This window comes from Cydia pomonella, chromosome 25 (genome assembly GCF_033807575.1).
Source record: "Cydia pomonella isolate Wapato2018A chromosome 25, ilCydPomo1, whole genome shotgun sequence".
Classification (NCBI taxonomy): Eukaryota; Metazoa; Arthropoda; class Insecta; order Lepidoptera; family Tortricidae; genus Cydia; species Cydia pomonella.
This window is the reverse complement of record NC_084727.1, coordinates 8,791,585-8,816,441: the sequence shown is the minus strand read 5'-3', so window position 1 is coordinate 8,816,441 and position 24,857 is coordinate 8,791,585. Positions and strand designations below refer to the sequence as shown.

The following is a 24,857-nucleotide window of genomic DNA, read 5'->3' as shown; positions in this document are numbered from 1 at the left end:
TGGGGGTTCCCCATACTTAGAACTGAAACTCAAAAAATCTTTTTTCATCAAACCCATACGTGTGGGGTATCTATGGATAGGTCTTTAAAAATGATATTGAGGTTTCTAATATCATTTTTTTTCTAAACTGAATAGTTTGCGCGAGAGACATTTCAAAAGTGGTAAAAAGTGTGTCCCCCCCCCCCCCCCCCGTAACTTCTAAAATAACCGAATGAAAAATCTAAAAAAAATATATGATATACATTGCCATGCAAACTTCCACCGAAAATTGGTTGGAACGAGATCTAGTAAGTAGTTTTTTTTAATACGTCATAAAAATTTAAAAAAAAATTTTTTTTCATCAAACCCATACGTGTGGGGTATCTAAGGATAGGTCTTCAAAAATGATAATTAGGTTTCTAATATCATTTTTTTCTAAACTGAATAGTTTGCGCGAGAGACACTTCCAAAGTGAAAAAAAGTGTGTCCCCCCCCCTGTAACTTCTAAAATAACGGAATGAAAAATCTAAAAAAAATATATGATATACATTACCATGCAAACTTCCAACGAAAATTGGTTTGAACCAGATCTAGTACGTAGTTTTTTTAATACGTCATAAATGGTACGGAACCCTTCATGGGCGAGTCCGACTCGCACTTGGCCGCTTTTTAGTATAAAAGTTGAATTTTAGGGCAACTTTTTGTTAATATAGAACGTAATACAAGCGTTTCAAAAAATTGGAAACAACCCTATTCTAAGGCGAAGAACACACGTAGCGCCGCGCCGTGGACAAGTGGCTGGGTCCGTACGGCGGAGGCGTGAAATTGTGTATCACGCTGTTATGGAGTGTGGAATTAAAAGGAGGAAAATCTCTTATGGCAGAACTATTGCAAAAGTGACCAGCAATGGCAGCATGAATCCATTTTTATCACTTGTCACTATGCCCGTCACTTTCGCACTTACATACATGTTAGAACGTGACAGGCGTGGTGACAAATGAGAAAGAGCCGACCATCTTAGCCCTACAGCTTTCAGCTTTAAATAATAGTTCCTAATATCTTCGGTAGCGCTAGATAGGCTCATGGATTACATGAACCATATAGGTATAATAATAGAGAGATGGAATGGGGGAATGGCAACGAACAACCCGACCAAATTACATAGGTTGCTTGTGGTATGTTGTCAGGAATGTTAAAACGTGTTTTTAATTTTTTCGCATTGCGTATGTTCTGTCCCTCACGGGCGCACGCGTATAGCACATCTATGTAAATACTAGGTCTATGACATTTTATTTCGGTGTACTGTGGCGCCGCCTAATTAATGTTTGTTGGTGGATTCTTTTCATACATAGAGATTTACCTCCTTTTATTCCATACTCCATACACGCTGTAATGTAGGAATGTAGGTAATTCGCCTACACCGTGATACGAAATTTCACTCCGCGCCTCCGCCGTACCGCGCGGTAGAGCGGTGCCGTACCGCGCGGTGGAGCGGTGCCGTACCGCGCGGTGGAGCGGTGCCACACCGCTACGGCGCGTATAATAAATAATAATAAGCTTGTAATAGTACATCGTGTATTTAGAGCACTAAAAAATAATCAACGAATAAGTATCAAATAATTTGTGTTAAAAAATATTTGTTAAATTTGAACTTTAATAGTTATCAATAGAGTTGAATATCATATCCGCCATATATAGCCTTCTGATTTAATATCTATAAGTAATCTTATACCTTTAAACGAGCAAATCTTGTATATATATATATTTCTGTGATCTCGGAAACGGCTCTAACGATTTCGCTGAAATTTGGTATATGGGGGTTTTTGGGGGTATATAATCGATCTAGATTAGTCTTATGTTTGGGAAAACGCGTGTTTTCGAGTTTTCATGCGTTTTTCTTTCGACGCAGAATATGGTCGCTAATTTCGTATTGCCGGCCACTGTCCGTCTGGTCCAGCGAGTTAAGACGCGGACGGCTAGAAACGAGTGTTACGGGTTCGAATCTCGCCCGGTGACTGAATTTTGTTTTTTTTTATATGTTCAAGTTTATAGATATTTTTTTTTATTTTTAATGTTTTAGACAAGTTTAATTTAGTGAAAAAATGTAGTTAAGATTATCACCTATACACCACCATATTACAATAAATAGTTATAACCGAGCGAAACTGTGCCTATCTATGGCACAAATGGAACTGGTGCGAATCACCAGTATGCCGGTGTGGAGCACCCGAGCAGACCGTACACCACACGGTATTTGACTGTCCTCTAACCAAATACCATGGGCAAGTAGAGGATTTTACCACCCTAACTAAAGAAGCGGTACAGTACTTGAAAACTGTAAATCTCTGAAGTAGAGTAACAAAAAGCCATACGAAAAAAAAAAAAAAAAAAAAAAAAAACCGAGCAAAGCTCGGTCGCCCAGGTATATAATATTAAACGTGGCTAGAAACCAAAGCAAAACATTATGAATAAATAAAATATTAATTTACTCGCAAGACGGGACGAAGGAAAACATTTACTGTAATTATTTACATAAATCCTCATTAGCTGGGACATGACTGTAGTTAATATATTTAAAAACAAGATTCTTAAATCAGAATTAATCATGAGATATTCTTTGGAAACAGCAGTGGACGTCTTCTCAATTCCCCCTCAGGGGATTGGGGATGCTGTTCGGGGCGTTGGCCCCCTGCAGCGGTGTCAAACCGCCAGCCATGAATATGGCTGGGTCGTCGGGGTGGGGCCTCGGGTGAGGCCCCAGTGGTCGTGTCCGGGTCTTCTCACACCGGCGAGATCAAGTTGGAAACACAAATTTTGAACCTTGAGTCCTTATTCCTAGAAAAATCTTAATAACGGGATTCAGGATTTTGTCTTCGTGGAACAACGCCACCTAACGAACAATTTGCACACTAAACAAATACTGTATGAGTGTAGAGCAAGGGGTCGTTATTGCGAGAAAAATCTTAACAGCGCGATGCAGGATTTTGTCTCCACGATACAGCGCCATCTAAAGTGCAATTTGCACACTAAACAAAAATACCAAAAAGGGTCATTTTCCGAGAAAAATCCTAATAGAATGATTCATGTTTTTTGATACACAAAACAGATTTGCTATACCAGAATAGAGTTTTTGATCCTGTGGGTCCGCTATGTCGCGGCCGATCGTATAATCAGGACGATAGTTAAGTTCCTGTGTAATGTTTTGGCGGTAGTCACATAAAACCAATAGATAGATAGGATAAGTTCGTTAGATTGTTATAGATACGCGAAGGGCAAACCGTCCAAACCATATGCCCAGGAATATCATAATCTGGTGCATATTACGATCGGCCGCAGATAGTTATTCCGAGAAAAAGTTTAATACTGCTATTCAGGATTGTTAGAATATATCTGATGTGCTGTTCGTACACAAAGGGATTGCATAAAATGGGTCATTCTTTCAAGAAAAAATTCCATAGCGCGTTTCAGGATTTTGATCACACGGAATAGCGCCATCTAACAAACAATTCGTACACTAAACAAAAACTGTATGAGCAAGGGGTCGTTATTGCGAGAAAAATCTTAACAGCGCGATGCAGGATTTTGTCTCCACGGTACAACGCCATCTGACGCGCTATTCGCACACTACAATTTTGCTTACCGTCTTTCATTTCAGACTTACTTATAAGCCGATCATTGTCAGTGAAGGCGATAACAGCAAAAATATTGAGACATCCTTTATGGCGCCCTGAGTCTCCGAACGCCTCGCTGAACACAGCGAACGGCCGTACGTGCTCGGGATCGCGGCTTTCATTGTTTTTGATTTGTTATTTTTAGCCAGTTTTAATAATAAAAAAATGTATGTAATGAAACGAAAAAATAATTTACGGATTTTAGAAGCAATTTTCGTGTTAATTGCTTTTGTGCAAATTTTTAATGGTACATTTTAGACATATGTTCCAGATTTCTTTTTCGTTGAGTATGAGTGAAGTTTTTTTTTGTGATAGTCAGCAAGCTAGCAGACGAGCTGCCTAATGGGAAGCACTCATCGTCATCCATGGACATAATAAGCAACATCACACGAGTCACTTAAACGTGGCCGACCCTTGATAACCCTAAATACTCGCTTCTAGAAGAATCCCATGTCGTAGCGCAAAGGAAATACCAATGTTTAATCCATTGTCATATACTTATCTAAGGACGGGCCTTACAGACAATAAGAATGGGGCCAGTATAGCGGTGTCACGCACACAACTTCTAGCCAATCGTGTAGTCTAACGCCACAACGCGATTGGTTGATGAGTTCGCATCACGCGCGCGACTGGTCGCTTCTAGTTGCGTTAGACTGCACGATTGGATTCGAGAGTGACACCACTGAACTAGCACCATTCTTAGTGCCCGTAAGGCAAGTACTTAGATATATGGCAATGTTTCGGGTTTCGAATCGTAGTTACTAGAGAACTGATACTAGAGATTGTTGTTTATATTTATTGGCAATTGTAATATGAATATTATTACATATCTAAATAATTTTTTGGCAAAAAATTCATTTTTGATACAAGCTTTTATCGCTGACAGTACTTTTCATTCCACTGTTAACTAATTCTCATCGAGACAGTTCTAAAAACCCCAAACACAATTAGGTTGCCTTGTTTTATCACAGAGTTCCTATGGCTACCTCCTGTCTCCATCATCAGATCTGCTCTATGTCGGAATAATATTGATGTGCATTGTCATCCGATTTATACATGCACGCAAAATTTCAGCTCAATCGAAAACCAGGAAATGGATCAAATTTAACTTGCAAAATTTGATTACCTACAGACAGACAACGGGACAGGTGAAACTAAATAAAAGCTTGTAAAAAGCGGTACGATTTTTCAAAAACTGTGCCGGCAAAACTCAAATTTCGTATAATATAATACCTACCTACGTTGCTGAGTGTTCAACGCAAAAAGAATCGGATTACTCCAATATCGAGATTTCTTTTTGCCAAAAAGGCTCGACTGGAATTAAATCAATTGGATTCGTTCATGCCAAATTGGCTTACGGAGTTAGATTTGACGTATTTATTGAGCGGAAATTATTTACAATTGTGTTTAAATTATTGTTTATTGGTTTTCTTTTGGTGTGAGTGATGCATCAGCTGACACTAACATTTTACGAAAAAAAGAAAATGTCAATATAAATGCTCCAAGTCACACAGATCTTTCGATTGGCCGCCGACATAAATTTAACGTTTTTATAGTAACACTTTGATTGCAAAGTATGTTCATAGTTAGCTTGGTATTCTTCCTCCTCGCGTTGTTCCGGCATTCTACCACGGCTCATGTGAGCTGGGGCCGCTTGACAACTAATCCCAAGATTTGGCGTAGACAGCGACTGCCATCTGACCTTCAAAGGGTAAACTAGGCCTTATTGGGATTAGTTCGGTTTCCTCACGATGTTTTCCTTCACCGAAAAGCGACTGGTAAATATCAAATGATATTTTGTACATAAGTTCCGAAAAACTCATTGGTACGAGCCAGGGTTTGAACCCGCGACCTCCGGATTGCAAATCGCACGCTCATACCGCTAGGCCAGCGCTTCAGAGTTAGCTTCGTATAACTCTGTTACGTACGTATATTAAGTGTATACTTATATCCATTTTTATTGATCCCGAGTTTACATAAATAAGGTACTTTCAGTAATTCATCTAACCACATTACATCTACGATGTGTACGTACGGGTTTAAGGTTAACGTGCACATACCAAGTGCCTTACACTGATTTGACATTTAAAGTTATCCTAAAATTCTATTATTTAAATAAATGATAATATATGATAAACATGTTACATACACCTCCTGCCTTCCTGCCTCGCACAGCTAAACTGTGGAATAAACTGTCGCCTGCGGTATCTCCGGACCGATACGACCTTCAAACCTTTAAGAAAAGAGCGTACTCGTAACTTAAACGCCGGCAACGCACATAAAACCCCTCTGGTGTTGCAGGTGTCCATGGGCGGCGGTAATCGTTTACAATCAGGTTATCCGTCTGCTCGTTTGCCTTCTGTATCATAAAAAAATACACACATATCATCACGTAAAAACCAAAAAAAGCTTGCTTTCTGAAAAAGTATTTCAAAATGAGTTAATTCCAAGCAAAATGGCAAGATAATTTAATTATTGACAAAATGGGGCCTGTGATCTGAACACCTCTGTTAGGAGTGTTAGTAATTTTATTTTGGTTCGCCGACACATTTAGACAAGTGTTCGCCAACCTTTACACATAACATACATATTTCAAAAGTCCGGCCGTCAGCGCTCTTCTATTATTCAAATCAGAGGGACTCTGGCTTATAAAAGATTGTTTATTTTTGAGGGCTCACCAGCAAATAACTTACAGTTAGATTATTCCATTTGTGTGAGTTATAATAGTACATTATGATACAATTGTGCTACGTTGGTTGGTTGGTTGTTGGTTGGTTGGTTGATCGATCTGTCGGTTGGCTGGTTGGTTCGTTGGTTGGTTGGTTGGTTGTTTTACACTTGAGGCGATATTGTGTGCGCGAGCTGGAAGTGCGCAATAAGAAAGCCGATGTATGTCATGTCAGCGAAGGAATAAACTCACGCAAACCCATGATTTTCCCGTGGGTCTATAGTAAGGGGTTCTTCAAAAAAAGGAGTGTACAGGTTTTTAAAGGATCGGCAACGCACATAACACCTCTGGAGTTGCAGGCCTCCATAGGCTACGGTGACTGCTTACCATCAGGCGGGCCGTATGTTTGTTTGCCAGCGACGTGGTATAATAAAAAGGCACGTGCAAAAGCGAGTATACATTATTTTATTTTATTTTAGTATATGGAAAGCCAACAGCGCTATATATATCTGGAACTTCCAATAGAATCACAGAGCCAATTACAGCTCAATCAATTGCATTTATTATTATTAATTAATTATAATTATATTCCTAAAGTCCAACGTCAGCTCTGATCTATAATTCAAGTCAAAGGTACTTAGGGTTAAGACAGATTACAGGGACATTCTTACACAAATTGACTATGACTAAGTCTCACGGTAAGCTCAAGAAGGCTTGTGTTGTGGGTAATCAGACAACGAGATATCCAAGGTGCCCGTGAGCATTGCGATACATTTTAACTAAGCATTCCTGGTAATATTTAGAGACTAAAATGTCATGGACCCGGGTATGTCCTTAAACTACGTCCACAAGAGAGGTATGGGCATTGTGAATGGCATCTCGCTCTGTGTGGTAGGGCACAGCGCAGCGGATGTCATTCCAGATCTAGAGCAGAGCCCAACTGGGGAAGTACCTCCACCTTACAGAAAACCGCAGCTAAATAACACTAGACCCTACTCATAGTGTTGTGTTCCTGCCGGTGAGTAAGGTTGCCAGAGCTCAACGAGGGTGGGAGGGGGTTAGGGTCGGCAACGCGCATGTAACTCCTCTGGAGTTGCAGGCGTACATAGGCTACGGATACTGCTTACCATCAGGCAGGCCGTATGCTTGTTTGCCACCGACGTAGTATAAAAAAAAAATGTAAAATTTTCTGGATTAGGCCTAGTTTCAGAGATAATTAAATGTTTTTCGAAATCATTCTTTCGCCATAAGTCGGTACAAAACACATTTTTGACTGCGGTATTGCCACTTTGAGGTCTAGTCTGGACATACCTGTTGATTGACATCGAAAAATTAAAAAAATGTATTCGAGAGGCTACCCCCAAATAAAAAAAAAACTTTTTAGTTAATTTTAGATTATGTATTTATCAATAAAATTACGTTTTATATACAGGAGTGTTCCCAAAAAAGGGAAAAAAATACAAAATAATTTTTTTTTGTCGAAGTTCACAAAAAGTCTTATAACATTTTTTGCTTCTGTTGCCATCACGAATGCACCGTTAAAATATCTCGCAATGCTCACGGGCACCTTGTATAATATACAAATACTTAAATACACAGAAACCATTCATGACTCAGGAACAGGGGTCGGACAAAAAGTGCGGATGACGTAAAAATGACGTAATCATGCACACAGGATGATGTTCGAGTTTGTATTTAAACTTCCGTGTGACATGTAGTAACAAAGTAGTATTAATGAAGTAACAAAATAATGCCTAGTGGGTAGTGACCCTGCCTACGAAGCTGATGGTCCCGGGTTCAAATCCTGGTAAGGGCATTTATTCGTGTGATGAGCATAGATATTTGTTCCTGAGTCATGGGTGTTTTCTATGTATTTAAGTATTTATAAATATTGATATATTATATATATCGTTGTCTAAGTACCCTCAACACAAGCCTTATTGAGCTTACTGTGGGACTTAGTCAATTTGTGTAATAATGTCCTATAATATAAAAAAAAAATCGTAAATAAATCCATGGAATTAATAATACATTTATGCATTTTTTTTATGAAATTACGGAAGTTTTCATTTTGTAGTTGCACCCAGGGTATGTTTGCTGCAATCATAAAATTTGTAAGGTTCATATTAAATTCCCTTTGCCCTTTTTTTTCTACGTTTCCGACATGTTTGGTTGTCTCCAAATGTCTTTTAATATTGCTTACCTTCGTTGGTATATCTTGATTACAGCAAGAGCAGTATACGTGTTTGTCACTTACCTCCAAAAACGGAAAATTGCCACAATATTCGAGTAAAGATTACATTTTAGAGCGTTTTCTTATACATTAGTAAATATAAATTTTAGCTAAATATAATCGTGAAGATACAATAGCTAAGGGCCCCTCTACACGATGGCCCAGCGTAGGCCAGTCTAAGGGACGGAGCTATGCGGTGAAATGAGATAGCAATATCACTTGCTCCCTCTAACGCATAAATGCGTCCTTGGGACTGGCCTACGCTGGGCCATCGTGTAGAGGAGCCATAAACAATAACGAAGTCAATTTATTGTTCATCTGATTGACAATGTGTCAGTCAAAAACGTACTTACTCATACTAATTTCATGCAAACAAAGTTGCGGGCAAAAGTATATATTATAATTATATTCCTAAAGTCCGTCAGCTCTGTTCTATAATTCAGAGGGACTTTCGGCTTTAAACAGATTTATTTTTGAGGGTTCGGCCATAATCATTTGTTTGTTTTAAGCCCGGCTTGTTTCGAATTAACTTACTGTAGTCATATTTCATGTTTATGAGCTTTAAATCTTTGACCTTGGGGAGCGATGAGATGAAGGACATTTTTGGAACGAAATTCCTTATCGGATGGTATGGAGTACGGACTTGGCGGATGGGGGCTTCTACTTCTTCCTCGCGTTTTCCCGGCATTTTGCCACGGCTCATGGTAGCCTGGGGTCCGCCTGACAACTAATCCCAAGATTTGGCGTAGGCACTAGTTTTTACGAAAGCGACTGCCATCTGAACTTCCAACCCAGAGGGTAAACTAGGCCTTGTTGGGATTAGTCCGGTTTCCTTACGATGTTTTCCTTCACCGAAAAGCGACTGGTAAATATCAAATGATATTTCGTACATAAGTTCCGAAAAACTCATTGGTACGAGCCGGGGTTTGAACCCGCGACCTCCGGATTGCAAATCGCACGCTCATACCGCTAGGCCAGCGCTTCAGAGTTAGCTTCGTATGACTCTGTTACGTACGTATATCTGGGGGCACGGCAGTGCCCCCACCAAGTCGAGCAAAAAAGCATCACGGCCGTACCATCCTTTTCTCGAAGCAATTCAGACCATTTTCGACCCCCTGTAACTTCGTTGTGGATAAAACTGGAAGACTGAATATCAACTGGTAAATATCAAATGATATTTCGTACATAAGTTCCGAAAAACTCATTGGTACGAGCCGAGGTTTGAACCCGCGACTTCGGATTGCAAGTCGCACGCTCTTACCGCTAGGCCACCAGCGACCAGGGGCTAGGCAACAAAAACCATAGGCCACGGTAACCGCTTACCACCAGGCGGGCCGTATGCTTGTTTGCCACCGGCTTAGTATAAAAAAAAGTGTAAGGATGAGGATTATTCGTACGTAACGTACAAAAAGCCATGTCAGATAAACGTCAGTCCATACAATGTATGACCATCGGTCGAGGTTTTCGACAGAGAAGTAAGCTCCTAAAGGCCACTCCGGTTGGTCGAATTCTCTAAGTTTTAATAGGATTTGAAAAACGAAATTGCTGCTTATTGCGGCTTTTTAGAAAATTACAAATTAAAACTATGTTTTTTTTGTTCCTGTCATGGGATGTATGGCCCCATTATCATATACTATCCTTGTCTTATCCAACCTTACGATCCAGACCCGGGTACGTCCTTAAACTACGTCCAAAAGAGAGGTATGGGCACTGTGAATGTCATTTCGCTTAGTATGGTAGGGCACAGCACAGCGGACGTCATTGCAGATCTAGAGCAGAACCCAACTGGGGAAGTACCTCCAACTTACAGAAAACCGCAGCCAAATAACACTAGACCCTACTCATAGTGTTGTGCTCCTGCCGGTGAGTAAGGTTGCCAGAGTTCAACCAGGTTGGCAACGCGTATGTAACTCCTCTGGCTACGGTAACCGCTTACCTCCAGGTGGGACGTATGCTTGTTTGCCACCGACGTAGTATAAAAAAAACCGGCCAAGGGCGAGTCGGACTCGCGCAGGAAGGGTTCCGTACCATTATCTATAAAAACGGCAAAAAAAATACGTTTGTTGTATGGGAGGCCCCTTGAATATTTATATTATTCAGTTTTTTTAGTATTTGTTGTTATAGCGGCAACAGAAATATATCATCTGTGAAAATTTTAACTGTCTAACTATCACGGTTCATGAGATATAGCCTGGTGACAGAGGGACGGACGGACGGGCGGGCGGACAGGAGTCTTAGTAATAATAGGGTCCCGTTTGACCCTTTGTGTACGGAACCCTAAAAACAATATATTTCCTCTTACAAAGAAAGCTTACAAAAAACTTTCTTCAAAGAATTCATATTTCAATACAGCAAACAATTTCAAGGGCTTGAAAAGGGAATATTTTACGCAGGTACTACTAAGGATTTTTTTTGTCGTTCTGAATTAATAGGAGGTCAACGCAAAATTGTAGTATTTTCGGGTTCCGTAATCAACTAGGAACCCTTATAGTTTCGCCACGTCCGTCTGTCCGTCCACGGCTTTGCTCTGTGATTGGTTAGTGCTAGAAAGCTGCAATTTGGCATGGATCCATTCATTATTCATAGCGACAGAACGGTAAAATTAAAACTATAATAAAATTGTTTATGATTACAAAACTGTTTTTTCCTCGAACCCAAGGTATGGGTTATCGTTGGATAGGTCTTTCAAAACGAATAAGGGTATCTTATTGTTTTTTTCTTTATATAATAGACAGAGGTATTACAGTAACTGTACAAATACTAAACTAAATTAATAACTAACTTAGATCTAAAATAGGCCCTTGAGGCATTGTACCAAGGATGCTGTTGTATCGCAATGCTGATACGTTGTGCGAGGAAGCCGCCAGCTCTTCAGTCACCAGTCAAGTCAACCAGACGCTTCGCGATTTCTGCAAAAAAAAAATTGCTGGTTATTGGTAAAGCGGTGGTGGCCGAGTGGATATGACGTCCGACTTTCAATCCGGAGGTCGCGCGGGTTCAAATCCTGGCTCGTACCAATGAGTTTTTCGGAACTTATGTACGAAATATCATTTGATATTTACCACTAGCTTTTCGGTGAAGGAAAACATCGTGAGGAAACCTGCATACATCTGCGAAGAAATTCAAAGGTGTATGTGAAGTCCCCAATCCGCATTGGGCTAGCGTGGGGACTATAGCCCGAGCCCTCTCGCACATGAGAGTAGGCCTGTGCCCAGCAGTGGGACGTATAGAGGCTGAATTATTTATTTATTTTTATTGCGAGGGAGGCAACACGTCGAGCGTGGTCCGCGGTAGGCCCTCTGTTGCCAGCTTTATAACTCACAAATACAACAAGTTTAACTAGTAAAACAAATTTAGGCGTGAATAAATCAAAATAATGCAATAACCAAACAAATTTCCAACTCGCATCATTTAAAATGGAATCCCTGAAAAGTTGCCAAACAAAATGGACCCAAACTGTGGTAAAAACGCAATGATATCAAACCCTTTCATTTTACTGTTTCAATTAAACTTTTGCGGTAATTAGTGTTGTGCCTTTGATTCCCGGGAAATTCCCGGAAATAAGTGAATATTCCCGGAGAAGATAGCGAACGACCGCTTCTTCACACAAACGTAGTCCCCAATTTCCTGCCTGGGTATTCAAGTTCAATTTCATAATATACTTTATTCGTGTATTTAACAAGCACTTATGAATAGTAAGTATTACATAATTTCATTATCTTATGTTAATTATAAGAGTACTTTATTGATGTTAAAATTATTCCATAATAATATTGAATAAATACAGATCAAATTGAAGACTAGGAATTTAACTAAAAGATCGTCAATCATAAAAAAATAATATAAAAAATACTAGTCTAGCATGTTTTTAGAATAAAATCTAAATGTCAAAAAAAATCAGAACATTGTATAATATATTTTTACACAATTTAATGTATATTGACCCTTGCTGTGTCAAAAAAAACGACTTTTTCCTAATCAAAACATAATACTGGATATGGCCATAAACGGATCTCCACTATTTTGTTACATTATGTATAGTATGTTATACGATTATATTATAGGTACCTATAATATAAAGTGTAAGTAGCCATATTGTAATTTTTCCTTAATTTTTTTTTGTTATTCCTCGTCGGTGGCAAACAAGCTTATTGCGTGCTTGGTGTTAAGCAGTCACCTTAGCCTATGGACGCCTGCAACATCAGAGATATTAGACCCTTTAGAAACCTGTCCACTCCTTTTTTGACATAGTGAAGAATTAATTTTGTTAGTAATATTTGATGATGATTTATTTGCATATAATAAAAAGTTGACGATCATAATTTAAATTCATATAAATTAGCTTAAAATAATTTTTATTAAATTTTGATATTATGAAAGAAATAAATGTAAACATTAATGAATTCTACATTTTAAGTTCAACGTTCCCCAATATTCCCGGGACTGTCCATCACTACGTACACTCCACGTCAGTTTCCTGACATACCGATTTATCTCTCTGTCGATTATATTTTATTTAAATTAATTTTTAATAAGCAGAAATGTCTGCGAACGATGCTATTAAGCTTAGAATAAAGTACCTGGGTAATTAAAAAATTATATATAAACTAGAACATATAAAAAACAAACAAAAGGTAGTCACGGGGCGAGATTCGAACCCGTAACACTCGTTTCTAGCCGTCCGCGTCTTTATCCGCTGGACCAGACGGACAGTGGCAGGCAACACGAAATTAGCGACCATATTCTGCGTCGAAAGAAAAAAGCATGAAAACTCGAAACCAAGCGTTTTCCCAAACATAAGACTAATCTAGATCGATTGTATACCCCCAAAAACCCCCATATACCAAATTTCAGCGAAATCGTTAGAGCCGTTTCCGAGATCACAGAAATATATATTTATATATATACAAGAATTGCTCGTTTAAAGGTATAAGATTTAAAAAGAACTCCGGTAGACGTCCAAGAAGTGTAATGTTCTTACGGTGGATGTCGCTAGGGTCCTCTGGATTAGATTACATTAGATTATTTTATTTCATGATATAAATTTCAATACAAATTTTCCTAAGCCAAAGTTATAAGAATTCTCATCACGATCGTCAAAAAACCATCATATAATATAATATTTTATATCCTAAAAAGGATCAGACCTATATGGTGGGAAAATTGGCTGTCTATAGATGAGGTCTTTGTGGCTCAGTTCGCACAACCCTGGAGAATCGGTCCAGAGGCCGTGAATTAAAGTCTCACCCAAGGTAGTAATTTTTACGCTTTTAAATGTATTTTATTTGACTACGAAAAGTCTTAAATATGTCGACTTCGGTTGGACAAACCTATAAACTTAAAATATATTGTGCTGTAGCAATCGACATAAAAATCAAATGATTTGTTAAAATTTAGTTAACGGGAAACGTTTTCTCCCAAAATGGAGTTTCATAGAAAAAGTACCGTTATTTCGTTAGGATCACAAAGATATTCTTCCCTCTTAAGCGGATTTAACTGTACTACAATACTACAGAAAGCTTTTAATGTAATTTTTAAGGAAAACAAAAATTGAATTGTGGCTTTATGATGATATTAATATAATATATAAAACGAATCCCGATAAGGAACTCAAATGAAATCAGAGAGAAGTGTAAAGGAAATCTATTGAACGCACTCAAAGTTGATATATTGAGGTGTACTTTTACGGCGAGCATAAGGATGGGATTATATCAAAACATTTATCGATATATCGATAGTTTGTGTGTATAATACACCGGTCTGGCTTAGTGAGTAGTGACCCTGCCGATGAAGCCGATGGTCCCAGGTTCAAATCCTGGTAAGGGCATTTATTCTGATATTAGATATTTTTTCCTAGTGTTTTCTATGTATTTAAGTATTTATAAATATTTATATATTATATATATCCTTGCTTAATTACCCACAACACAAGCCTTATTGAGCTTACCGTGAGACTTTAGTACATTTGTGTAATAATATCCTATAATATTTATTGTTTAATAAATGTTGGTATATTTTGACATTACGATAAAGTGAACAGTTTTTATTTATAAAGAACATATTTTTTCGAATTTTTAATTATTATTTTAAATGAAAAATTGTATTGAATTTGTTTTACGTGTTTAATTTTATTTTCTTAATTCTTGTAATAATCAAGAAATCGAAAACAGTCCTACGAAAGGGCATAGCTATGGTGAATATACATCAAATTATGTAAAAATATTTTCCATTAAGACCACCAAAGACCAGACCACACCACACCACCACCACAGACCGACCAGAGTATCCAGAGAGGAAAATGGAGACTAAATTTGTATGACCAAGAGGGCGTCCCCTTTTGCTCTAAAATTTCTATTGATGTTTACTATAAATAAACCAATGTCAATAGCCATTTTAAGTTTTGTAAAAGTTATTAATGAAACAACTAAACTATTCCGGGACACAAATCCCAGGTGTAGTATCCAGAGTAATTAGTGAAAGTCGGCTTAGCGATAGGATAAATTGGACCAACTTTGTTTCAACTATAACTAACTTTACAGGTTGCCTCGCTTGTATAATGACATTTAAGTCCTTAGTATCAACAATTAGTATTTTAGACAATCATTATATAATAAAGAGCTTTTCAGTTATCTACTTACCGTGTTTAGGTCACGAAGCTTGCTGAGTGGCCTAGGTAATGTACGAGATTGAAAACCTTGGTTTTGTATTTGGAGTGTAACTTTTGAGTGAGGTTCTAGTTTATTAGAATCTTTTACCAATTTCTTAAGAACCAGCGTTTCGGCCACGAAGCTTGCTGAGTGGCCTAGGTAAGGTACGAGATTGAAAACCTTGGTTTTGTATTTGGAGTGTAACTTTTGAGTGAGGTTCTGGTTTATTAGAATCTTTTCCCAATTTCTTAAGAACCAGCGTTTAGGCCACGAAGCTTGCTGAGTGGCCTAGGTAAGGTACGAGATTGAAAGCCTTTGTTTTGTATTCGGAGTGTAACTTTTGAGTGAGGTTCTAGTTTATTAGAATCTTTTCCCAATTTCTTAAGAACGCTGGCTAGCCCGATTGATATATTTTTTTAAAAGAGTTAGCTCCACTAACATTTGGTAAGGATCTGATGATGGGCCCTTGTAGAAATCAAGGGGAAAAGTTTTGTGTAGATTTTTTTTTAGGTATTGCCTAGCACAGTTCTTGGTCAATACTAATTGTTTGGCAAATAATGCCATAAAGTGTTAGTACAAATATATCTCATATGTCTCATGAACCGTGATAGTTAGCCAGTTGAAATTTCTACAGATTATGTATTTCTGTTGCCGCTATAACAACAAATACTAAAAACAGAAATAATAATCTCTTTTCAATCTCGAGGTTCTCATCCATTCACCGAAGTTAAGCAACGTCGGGGGGGGGGGGGGGTCAGTACTTGGATGGGTGACCGTTTTTATAGATAATAGTACGGAAACCTTGGCCGGTTTTTGACATTGGCAAAGAAATTGATTATTCCCGCACTAGCGCGGGAAAGTAGCACCAAGGTTGGAAACCTTCACAGTCTCGTGGTAGATAACTGGGAACAATTATTTCAATTTAGAACTATCGCCTTGCTAAAGGAATAAATAGAGGTCTGGAGGCCTCGGGCAATAAAGGAGTGGAGGCCCCCTTGCCCCATTTTTTTTCCAAATAAAATGGAAAATTTTCCGTATTCTCTATTCTGGGGGCCCCTCTTTTGTGGAGGCCCGGGGCAAGTAGCCCCGGTTGCCCTCCCCTAAATCCGGCCCTGTGCAGGCGATTCATTCTGAAAGCGGCAAGCATCAACGATAGTCGATATTTGTATTATAGGTACTAATTTGAAGAAATAATATTATTATAGATTATCAGAAATCTACCTCGAGCGTTTACATTCCCCACCTCAGATAGACCGTATCCCTTTACAGTACCTACTGTAAAATGTATTTACATGTCGTAATTTCTCTCTTTGAGACGTACTAGTTAACAGCGAAAAAATTTTATATCGAAATATCGACAATATTATCGACACAATCCCACCACTATAACCAAAACGGCTTCGCTCTTGATTTACAGGATCCCTACCCCTTTACGTCGCATGTTATATAACATGTGTGCTATGTCTGTCTGTATGTAAGTATGTTAAACAAATCGAGCGAGTGAATGCGGGCTCTTTGAACACAAGCCCAAAATAGTGGTTTTATGTAGGTACAGTCAGAATATAAAGCAGCGGATCAACCTATGCACCAATAGTTATTTGTGTCCCATGGGAGGAAAAGTAGGACATTGCGTGCCGCGTGTAAAATTGTGCATTGGCTAACACGCGGGATGGAATGTCCTACGATTCCTCCCGTGGTGCGCATACTATTTTTCTGCTCGACGGAGGCGGAAAGCAGCATCTTCGTTTAGCGCAGCGGGAGCAAAGTTGTCGTTTTCCGCACGGAGGGCAGGAAAAGTATTTATCAGCTTAATAACGTTTAATGTGTCTACTCTATTGACATTGACCGAGATCCCGAGTAGAGTTCCTTTTCAGGAATATGTTAAATTATTTTAAAAGTAAAATTAATTCATAAAAAGCATCAATAAATAGGAGCATTGTATTAGTAGTTCACAATGAAGATAAGATAAAAGTGACACTAATGACCTGACATATTATTTGATTACCGTGTATCTACATACAGTCTGCATAAGTACAATCTATTCAATTTAAATTTAAATTTATTTACTTATAAAATGATAATTATACACGCTAAATAATTCAAATTACAATTATAATTTATATTATATATAAAACAATCATTAAGTTCATAATTTACATAATGGACATATACAGATGATTACTATAACTAGCTTATATCTAAAATAGGCCCTTGAGGCATTGTACCAAGGATGCTGGCGGCATTTCCTCGTTGTATCGCAATACTGATACGTTGTGCGAGGAAGCCGCCAGCTCTTCGGTCACCAGTTACGTCAACCAGACGTTTCGCGATTTCTCCAAAAAACTTGTGCGCGCTGGGACCCCATGGACCTAATTTAATAGTATTTATAATTTCTGAAGTACTAAATCGTAAATCATTAATTTCTCCGTTAATACTTTGGCGTTTGGAGTGAGACTTTGTACATAGGTTAGAAATACCCTAATCGACACGTCCCATTCATCTATGTTCAGAGGAAAGAGACACGTTGTGGAATAAGCTACCACAAAAGCAAATTCACTACGCGCGAAGTATCGGTGTGAGCGCGAGGTTCGGGAAGCAAGCAAGCAAGCAAGCGCCGCATTTTTAGATTTTTGTGTTTAACAATGCGTTGCAACGTGGTAATGTGCAAAGTGGTAATGGTAAGCCTTGGCCTAAATAAACTACTCCAAGTTCCGCCGGAAAATCCCACAAAAAGGAAAGCTATCATTACACAGCAGATGTCAGTATAATCAGAGACAGGTAAAAAATATAGATAAAAGCTATTGCAAAACAAATCATGAGGCAGAAACCGGACCGGTATCCCCTTCGAAAGTTTTGGAAGGGGATTTTACGTAAGGCTTTGCTTAACTAACCCGTTTCTAACTAAAACTCTTTCGTTTGGCTTTATATAATATTATATATATTTATATAATTAATCTCTCTAGTCAGTATTTGAATGTTTTACTGAAATAATTCAATGTGTATATTAAAATGAAATAATATTTCAATTAATTTTAAATTTGATATAGAATGTACCTGGCATGTAACTTGGCGTTATTAATAAAGTATTTGTATTTGTATTTGCTGTATGGCATCGTTTATGCTTAGTACAAAATTAATTTAGTACAGGGTGGCTCATCGTTACTGTTTAATTCCAAATATGACTTGGAACTCCGGTAGCCGTTTAAGAAGTGTAACACTCTTACGGTAGATGTCGCTAAGCTCGTCCCTTATACATTTTGGCGAATCACATGTCCCCGTTGGTTAGCCCCATATTAAAAGTTGTTCAGTGTGATCCACATATTCACCCCTCAGCGTATGGTCAAACATAACAATTTCATCCTGTATGTATATTTTGCGAACAAAATTAATTTATGAATATCTATGATTAACACCCTATGACCGCATCGCTGTCAATCACATCACGTTGTATCCATATTGTATACATAGAGACGCTTGCGAGTTTGCAACACCAAAGTTGACATTGCATTGCCACACTTTGTCATGAGTTAGCTTAATCCGACTCAAACGTTTCGTAAGTAAGTCCAATCTCACTACGGTTTCAAATTTACAGTTTTTTTTCTTCCTCGCGTTGTCCCGGCATTTTGCCACGGCTCATGGGAGCCTGGGGTCCGCTTGATAACTAATCCCAAGATTTGGCGTAGGCACTAGTTTTTACGAAAGCGACTGCCATCACCTTCCAACCCAGAGGGTAAACTAGGTTTTGTTGGGATTAGTCCGGTTTCCTCACGATGTTTTCCTTCACCGAAAAGAGACTGGTAAATATCAAATGATATTTCTTACATAAGTTCCGAAAAACTCATTGGTACGAGCCGGGGTTTGAACCCGCGACCTCCGGATTGCAAGTCGCACGCTCTTACCGCTAGGCCACCAGCGCTTCCAATTTACAGTTTACTATAGCATAACAGTCTTTCTTATTAACTCATCTCTAGTACAGTCGAATATATAAAGAGCTAAAAGTTGGCGCGCGGCCAACAGATACCAGCCAAATGATCAAATGATTGATAATTCACTATATAGTATTGTATCAGGTTGTAGGGGAAAATGTAACGTATTTTTTTTGGCAAACGCGAAGAGCTTAATATTTAGGGCTTCCGCTTCGGTAGGCGTAGCATAGTGAATATAGATTTTGACGATCCACCACGGGAGATACCATCTTAACAATATCTTTTAATCTTATTATTCTTTAATATTTTGGTTTTGAATTTAATATGTTTATTCGAATAAAGCATGTCAATATACCTACAGATTAACAATAAAATAATAACTCAATAAAACAATTTATTCACAATAACAATAAACATAAAGGATATATAAGGATTACTATAACTAACTTAAATCTAAATTAGGCTCTTGAGGCATTGTACCAAGGATGCTGGCGGCATTGCCTCGTAGGTAATACTGATTACCGATTCTCTTGAAATTGAGAAATCATTCGGCTTTGCTTGAAAAACCGTTATTTTCAAACTAGTTTATAAGAGAACAGTTCTTGTCAAATTAACCGGTTTAGAGCAGTGAAAACCGGTTTCTTTCTATGTCTATGCTTACGTAGCACACCACCAAGCCGGCCGGACGTTTCGCTCGTCGAAGAAACCTGTTTTTTTTTTTATTTACTCGTAGGTTTCAATAAAGTTCTTAAAACGTTCGCGTTCTTATAAAAGTCTAAAACCGAAATTAACCGGTTTTGGTCAGATTATTCTAGACAGCCTACCATGTATTGTACGCAAAACTTAATAATCCCCTCAAGATGTAAGTCCACGGTACTCGTAGTAAAACATAAATAACAACTTTTTATGACCACAAGATTTATGCCCATACCTTAATGCCTCTTTCTTACAAATCCAAACAAACAACTTTCGACTGTATATCACATTAATAAGGTTGCATTTTGCTCGCGCTGTATAAGTAAAGTAGGGCATTGTAGGTGCGCGGTAGGGGTGGTATTATGTACATTATGTGCGCAGTTGGCTCTTTATTAAATATACTAGTTTCTTGGGGCCTTCGTGAAGTACTTGTGGAGTTAATGTATTATTCAGGACTTAATCAACTAACTTCTTCCCGCTACTTCGCGTGCGTAGAACTACTTACAAGTTTACAACCCTTCAACCCCGTTATACTCTCGTATTTTCAACTCCGATTTCAATGTTTTAGGCGTTAAGTTCTTGGATAATAAGTATTCCATTTGGGATTACATAACACCGTTTCTTTGTAAATAACGTGTTTTTTGACGACCAGTCTGGCCTAGTGGGTAGTGACCCTGCCTACGAAGCCGATGGTCCCGGGTTCAAATCCTGGTAAGGGCATTTATTCGTGTGATGAGCATGGATATTTGTTCCTGAGTCATGGGTGTTTTCTATGTATTTAAGTATTTATAAATATTTATATATTATATATATCGTTGTCTAAGTACCCTCAACACAAGCCTTATTGAGCTTACCGTGGGACTTAGTCAATTTGTGTCATAATGTCCTATAATATTTATTTATTTATTTATTCAAATAAAACAGCTCAATTTAATTGTACATAACGCAATAGTTATTTGTGCATCAAGAGAGCAATGTTATTTACTCTCAGATCGCAAGTTCTATTATAGAACCATTAGCGTAGCGAGTGATTCTATTTTATGCGGGCTGTACACACTCGTCGATAGACCCCGAGACAGGCCGAGAACGAGTGTGTACAAGCTGCTCCCTTAGCGTCTCGCTCTTCCTTGTCTCGTCTCGCGGTTCTCCGATTCGATCGGAGCGGTGCCGAGACTCTCGGCGAGCGTGTACAGATGGCATTAGCATCTTGAGTGTAGGTAACGAGGGAGTTTGGCCATGTAGTCAGACCAAGCTAAGTTAGCAGCGATTTTAATAGCCCAGGCTTTTTTTTATATATACTCGGTGGCAAACAAGCATACGGCCCGCCTGATGGTAAGCTGTCTCCGTAGCCTATAGACGCCTGCAACTACATGCGCGTTGCCGACCCTAGCATCGCCCCCCCCCCCCCCCCCCCCCTCGTTGAGCTCTGGCAACCTTACTCACCGGCAGGAACACAACACTATGAGTAGGGTCTAGTGTTATTTGGCTGCGGTTTTCTGTAAGGTGGAGGTACTTCCCCAGTTGGGCTCTGCTCTAGATCTGGAATGACATCCGCTGTGCTGTGCGAGCCACACAAAGCGAGATGACATTCACAGTGCCCATACCTCTCTTTTAGACGTAGTTTAAGGACGTACCCGGGTCCAAGAAATCGTTTAAAATAACTGTCAAAATCGCTGCCAACTTATCTTGGTCTTACTCCAAAACTTTTCACTACAGCAACCTGAACATAATTTGTTCCAATCAAAGCTTTGGGAACTAATATACAGATATTTAACATAGGTATAAAATTTACGGTTGTTTATTCACTATAAACTAGGCACTATCACTTTTCCGATCATCGAACTATGGTATTCCAGACCTGGTGCGCGGAGCCGAAGGCAACACGTAGAGGCGCTTTCGACACTTTGATGAAATGTTAGCGGTATACCGACCGAGCACATGCTGTCCTTGTCCGTATCATGGAATGCATCAGGGTGTAAAGCTATCAAGAGTTCATTAAATCTAAAATGTACTATAGGTAATTAGGAAAAGCGATGGACTAAACACTGGGTTGTAGGATGTACTATCACATATTACAATAAGCTGTATAATAAAAAAATATTGTATTATATAATATTTTTTTCTACTCGTCGACTTTTGGTTGAATTAAGATTTCGTATACCAAACTATAATTGCGTACTTTTCATGTATGGGCTCTCACTCAACTATAATATTCATTTCGATACGCTGTAGTCAACTGTAAAAAAATAGAAAGAACTAAACGGGCGCGGGGCGCGGGGTAGGAGTCGCGCGTTTATGACTACCGAGATACTTACCAATTTTCATTAATTATTAAGGTTTTATAGTAAAAAAAGTTTTATTTTAGATGACTCGTAGAAAAGGTATTGTATATAATAGTGATATAATCAAGCTTTTTAATCTTGTACCTAACTTAGGCAACTCAGCAAGCTTCTTTGCCTAAACACGGTACTCGACTGAAAAGCTCTCTATTATAACACGATTGTATAAAATACAATTTTGTATTGTTAAGGACGAACAGATAAATAATATATCGAAGAATAAAATTGACAATTTGTTCAGCAAACTTATTGAATAGCTATTAAATATTAACAACATTTGTTTTGAACAGATATTTTGGTTGTCTATCGTTCCTAAAATATTACCTAACAATAAAGAATATTTTGAACTGTGGACGTTATCGTAATGAATAAAGTTTAATGCGAAGTGTCAGAGGAAATGTCACGCTCAAACGAACTGTCAGTCAGTTTGACATGTTGACACGAATCATAACAAATACATAATGGTATATGTACCTAGACACACTGTCACCATCCCATCAACGGACTAATGTAAAAGCGGGCGGAGCGGCGGAAAGCGCCGAAATTTTAAAACATAACAAATATAAAAGCCTCGGTAGAGAGTACAATTTTGTACTATTTGGCGTTAAAATTCTAGGTCCATGGGGTCCCAGCGCAATTTTTTTGCAGAAAGCAGACATGCCTGCCGCCTCCCTGTCGTATAAAAGCCTCCGGCAATACCTTTTTGCTCTATAGGCTTCGTAGGCTTATACAGCTCAATTGTTTTATTAGCAACTGATGTTTACTTCACCATTTTATAAAGCCGTTATAATCATATCCTATAACAGGTTCAAATATAACCACTATAGAGCAATACTATTATTATAATGACGTATCGTATTACTTATATATTTTACACATTAATAATATTTCTTTTTCTTTGTTTCAGATTAAACAAACCGAGTGAACCTTCAAAATGCCGCCAAAAAGCCTTAAAACGCGTGCGCAATCATTTAAACATTTCACTACCCGTCAATAGATGGCGCTCCAAACAATAATACGCACTCCTAAATATAGATGGCGTGTTCAACAAAGAGTTAACAGTGTTTTGTGCGGATGACAGTAGATGGCGCTGTCGTTAAAGAGTGTAGTGTTTTGTACTGTAGTGTAGTGGGTTATAGTTTTATTAGTGATTTAGTGCTTGTGAGATGCGAGACGGGTCCAGGCCAGGGCCGAGTGGTGCCTCTGCGGGGCATGGTTTCGAGAAAGATGATGAAGGTAGGTAAATACCTTTCACGACGATTATTATTGACGACCGGTCTGGTCTAGTAGGTAGTGACCCTGCATATGAAGCCGATAGTCCTGGGTTCGAATCCCGTTACGGGCATTTATTCGTGTGATGAGTACAAGTATTTTTTCCTGAATCATGGCAGTTTTTTAAGTATTTCCATATTACATATATCGATGTCTGAGTACCCACAAAACAAGCTTTCTTGAGCTAACTGTGGGATTTAGTCAATCTGTGTAAGAATGTCCCACAATATTTATTTATTATTTATATTCACCAGCGCCAGTAAAGTTGATGGCAAACCCGAGCATTAATCCCACGAAGTGCGCGCTCCAAAACTAAGTTTACACCACGAAAGCATAACTTTTCAATCTCACTTCTGAACGTACCCGTTAAAATGCGAGCACAAACTTTAGAACTAGGGCACCAGTTCAAGAAATATGTTACTTTGGAATTTTGACTTGCATACTACACAGACTCTGCATTTACGAAGTAGGAATTCAGCACACACAGGTGAAAATTTGCGTAAAATAGTTTTCATCGCACTTGCTCGTAAACGGTGTTATAGTAAGCCAGCATACTGAGATGTAATTGAGCTATGTTATGGCCACGGTTCTAATAGTTTTTTTTTTATATTTAACTATGCCTATGGGCATATTGAGCCTATGTTTTTTTCAAGTAGGTATAAATGAGTTTACTTTTAAAATAGTGCTGTTTATAAAATTGTATTGTGTATGTTTATAAATGTTAAATGTGATTAATTTAATAGCTATGTAAAATATTATTTACACAATATTCAATCGTAGCTGAATGCCAGATGGGTCTGTGCTTTCGATGCCTAACCTGTCAAAAAATAACAATATGGCGGACGGATGTTTGAAATTTTCGTTTTTATTTCGCAAGTGTGATGAAAAACATTGTGTGTATCTCCAAGGATAAGAATAATGCGGCTGTCTGTAATTATCATCCTCGTTTCCAATATCTCACTTACCCCTCTCGTAGTACAATGTATTACGATTATTTAAGGTGGCATTCGAATGACGAATTACTCTACGAATTTTTTAGGACTTAACCCTTAACTCAACCCTTTAACAGACAGGACTGAAAAATATCCTCAATTCAAGCCTCAATCTTCAATCTATAGTCCTGAAAATTCGGTACAAGAAAAGCATATAAATAAATGGTGTTATAGGATAGACCGGAACGCTCCGTAGACCTGACAACCACCAGTCTTATGGAGTTGCAGGCGTCCATACGCTACGGAGACTGCTTACCTTATGCTTGTTTGCTACCGACGTCTCAGCACAGGGTCGCTGGCAGTAGACGGTCGGGGCAGCCTCGTACTACATGGAGGCGATCAGTTGAGGAGGCTGACTCAGTGGACTCGGCTGGAAAGAGCTGGAAGTAGCCGCTCAGGATCGCGCCAAATTGAAACAAATGGTCCCTAATGAG

General features: G+C 38.5%; 1 protein-coding gene across 1 annotated transcript in view; it reads left to right on the top strand.

Moving 5' to 3' along the window:
• The first annotated feature begins 21,942 nt into the window (after window positions 1–21,942).
• LOC133531369 (1-phosphatidylinositol 4,5-bisphosphate phosphodiesterase epsilon-1-like) overlaps window positions 21,943–24,857 on the top strand; it is a 208,189-nt gene continuing 205,274 nt past the window's right edge. The window contains exon 1 of the mRNA XM_061869533.1: window positions 21,943–23,395. Coding sequence (XP_061725517.1) covers window positions 23,326–23,395 — 70 coding nt within the window. The 5' untranslated portion in view covers window positions 21,943–23,325. The remainder of the gene's footprint in view (window positions 23,396–24,857) is intronic.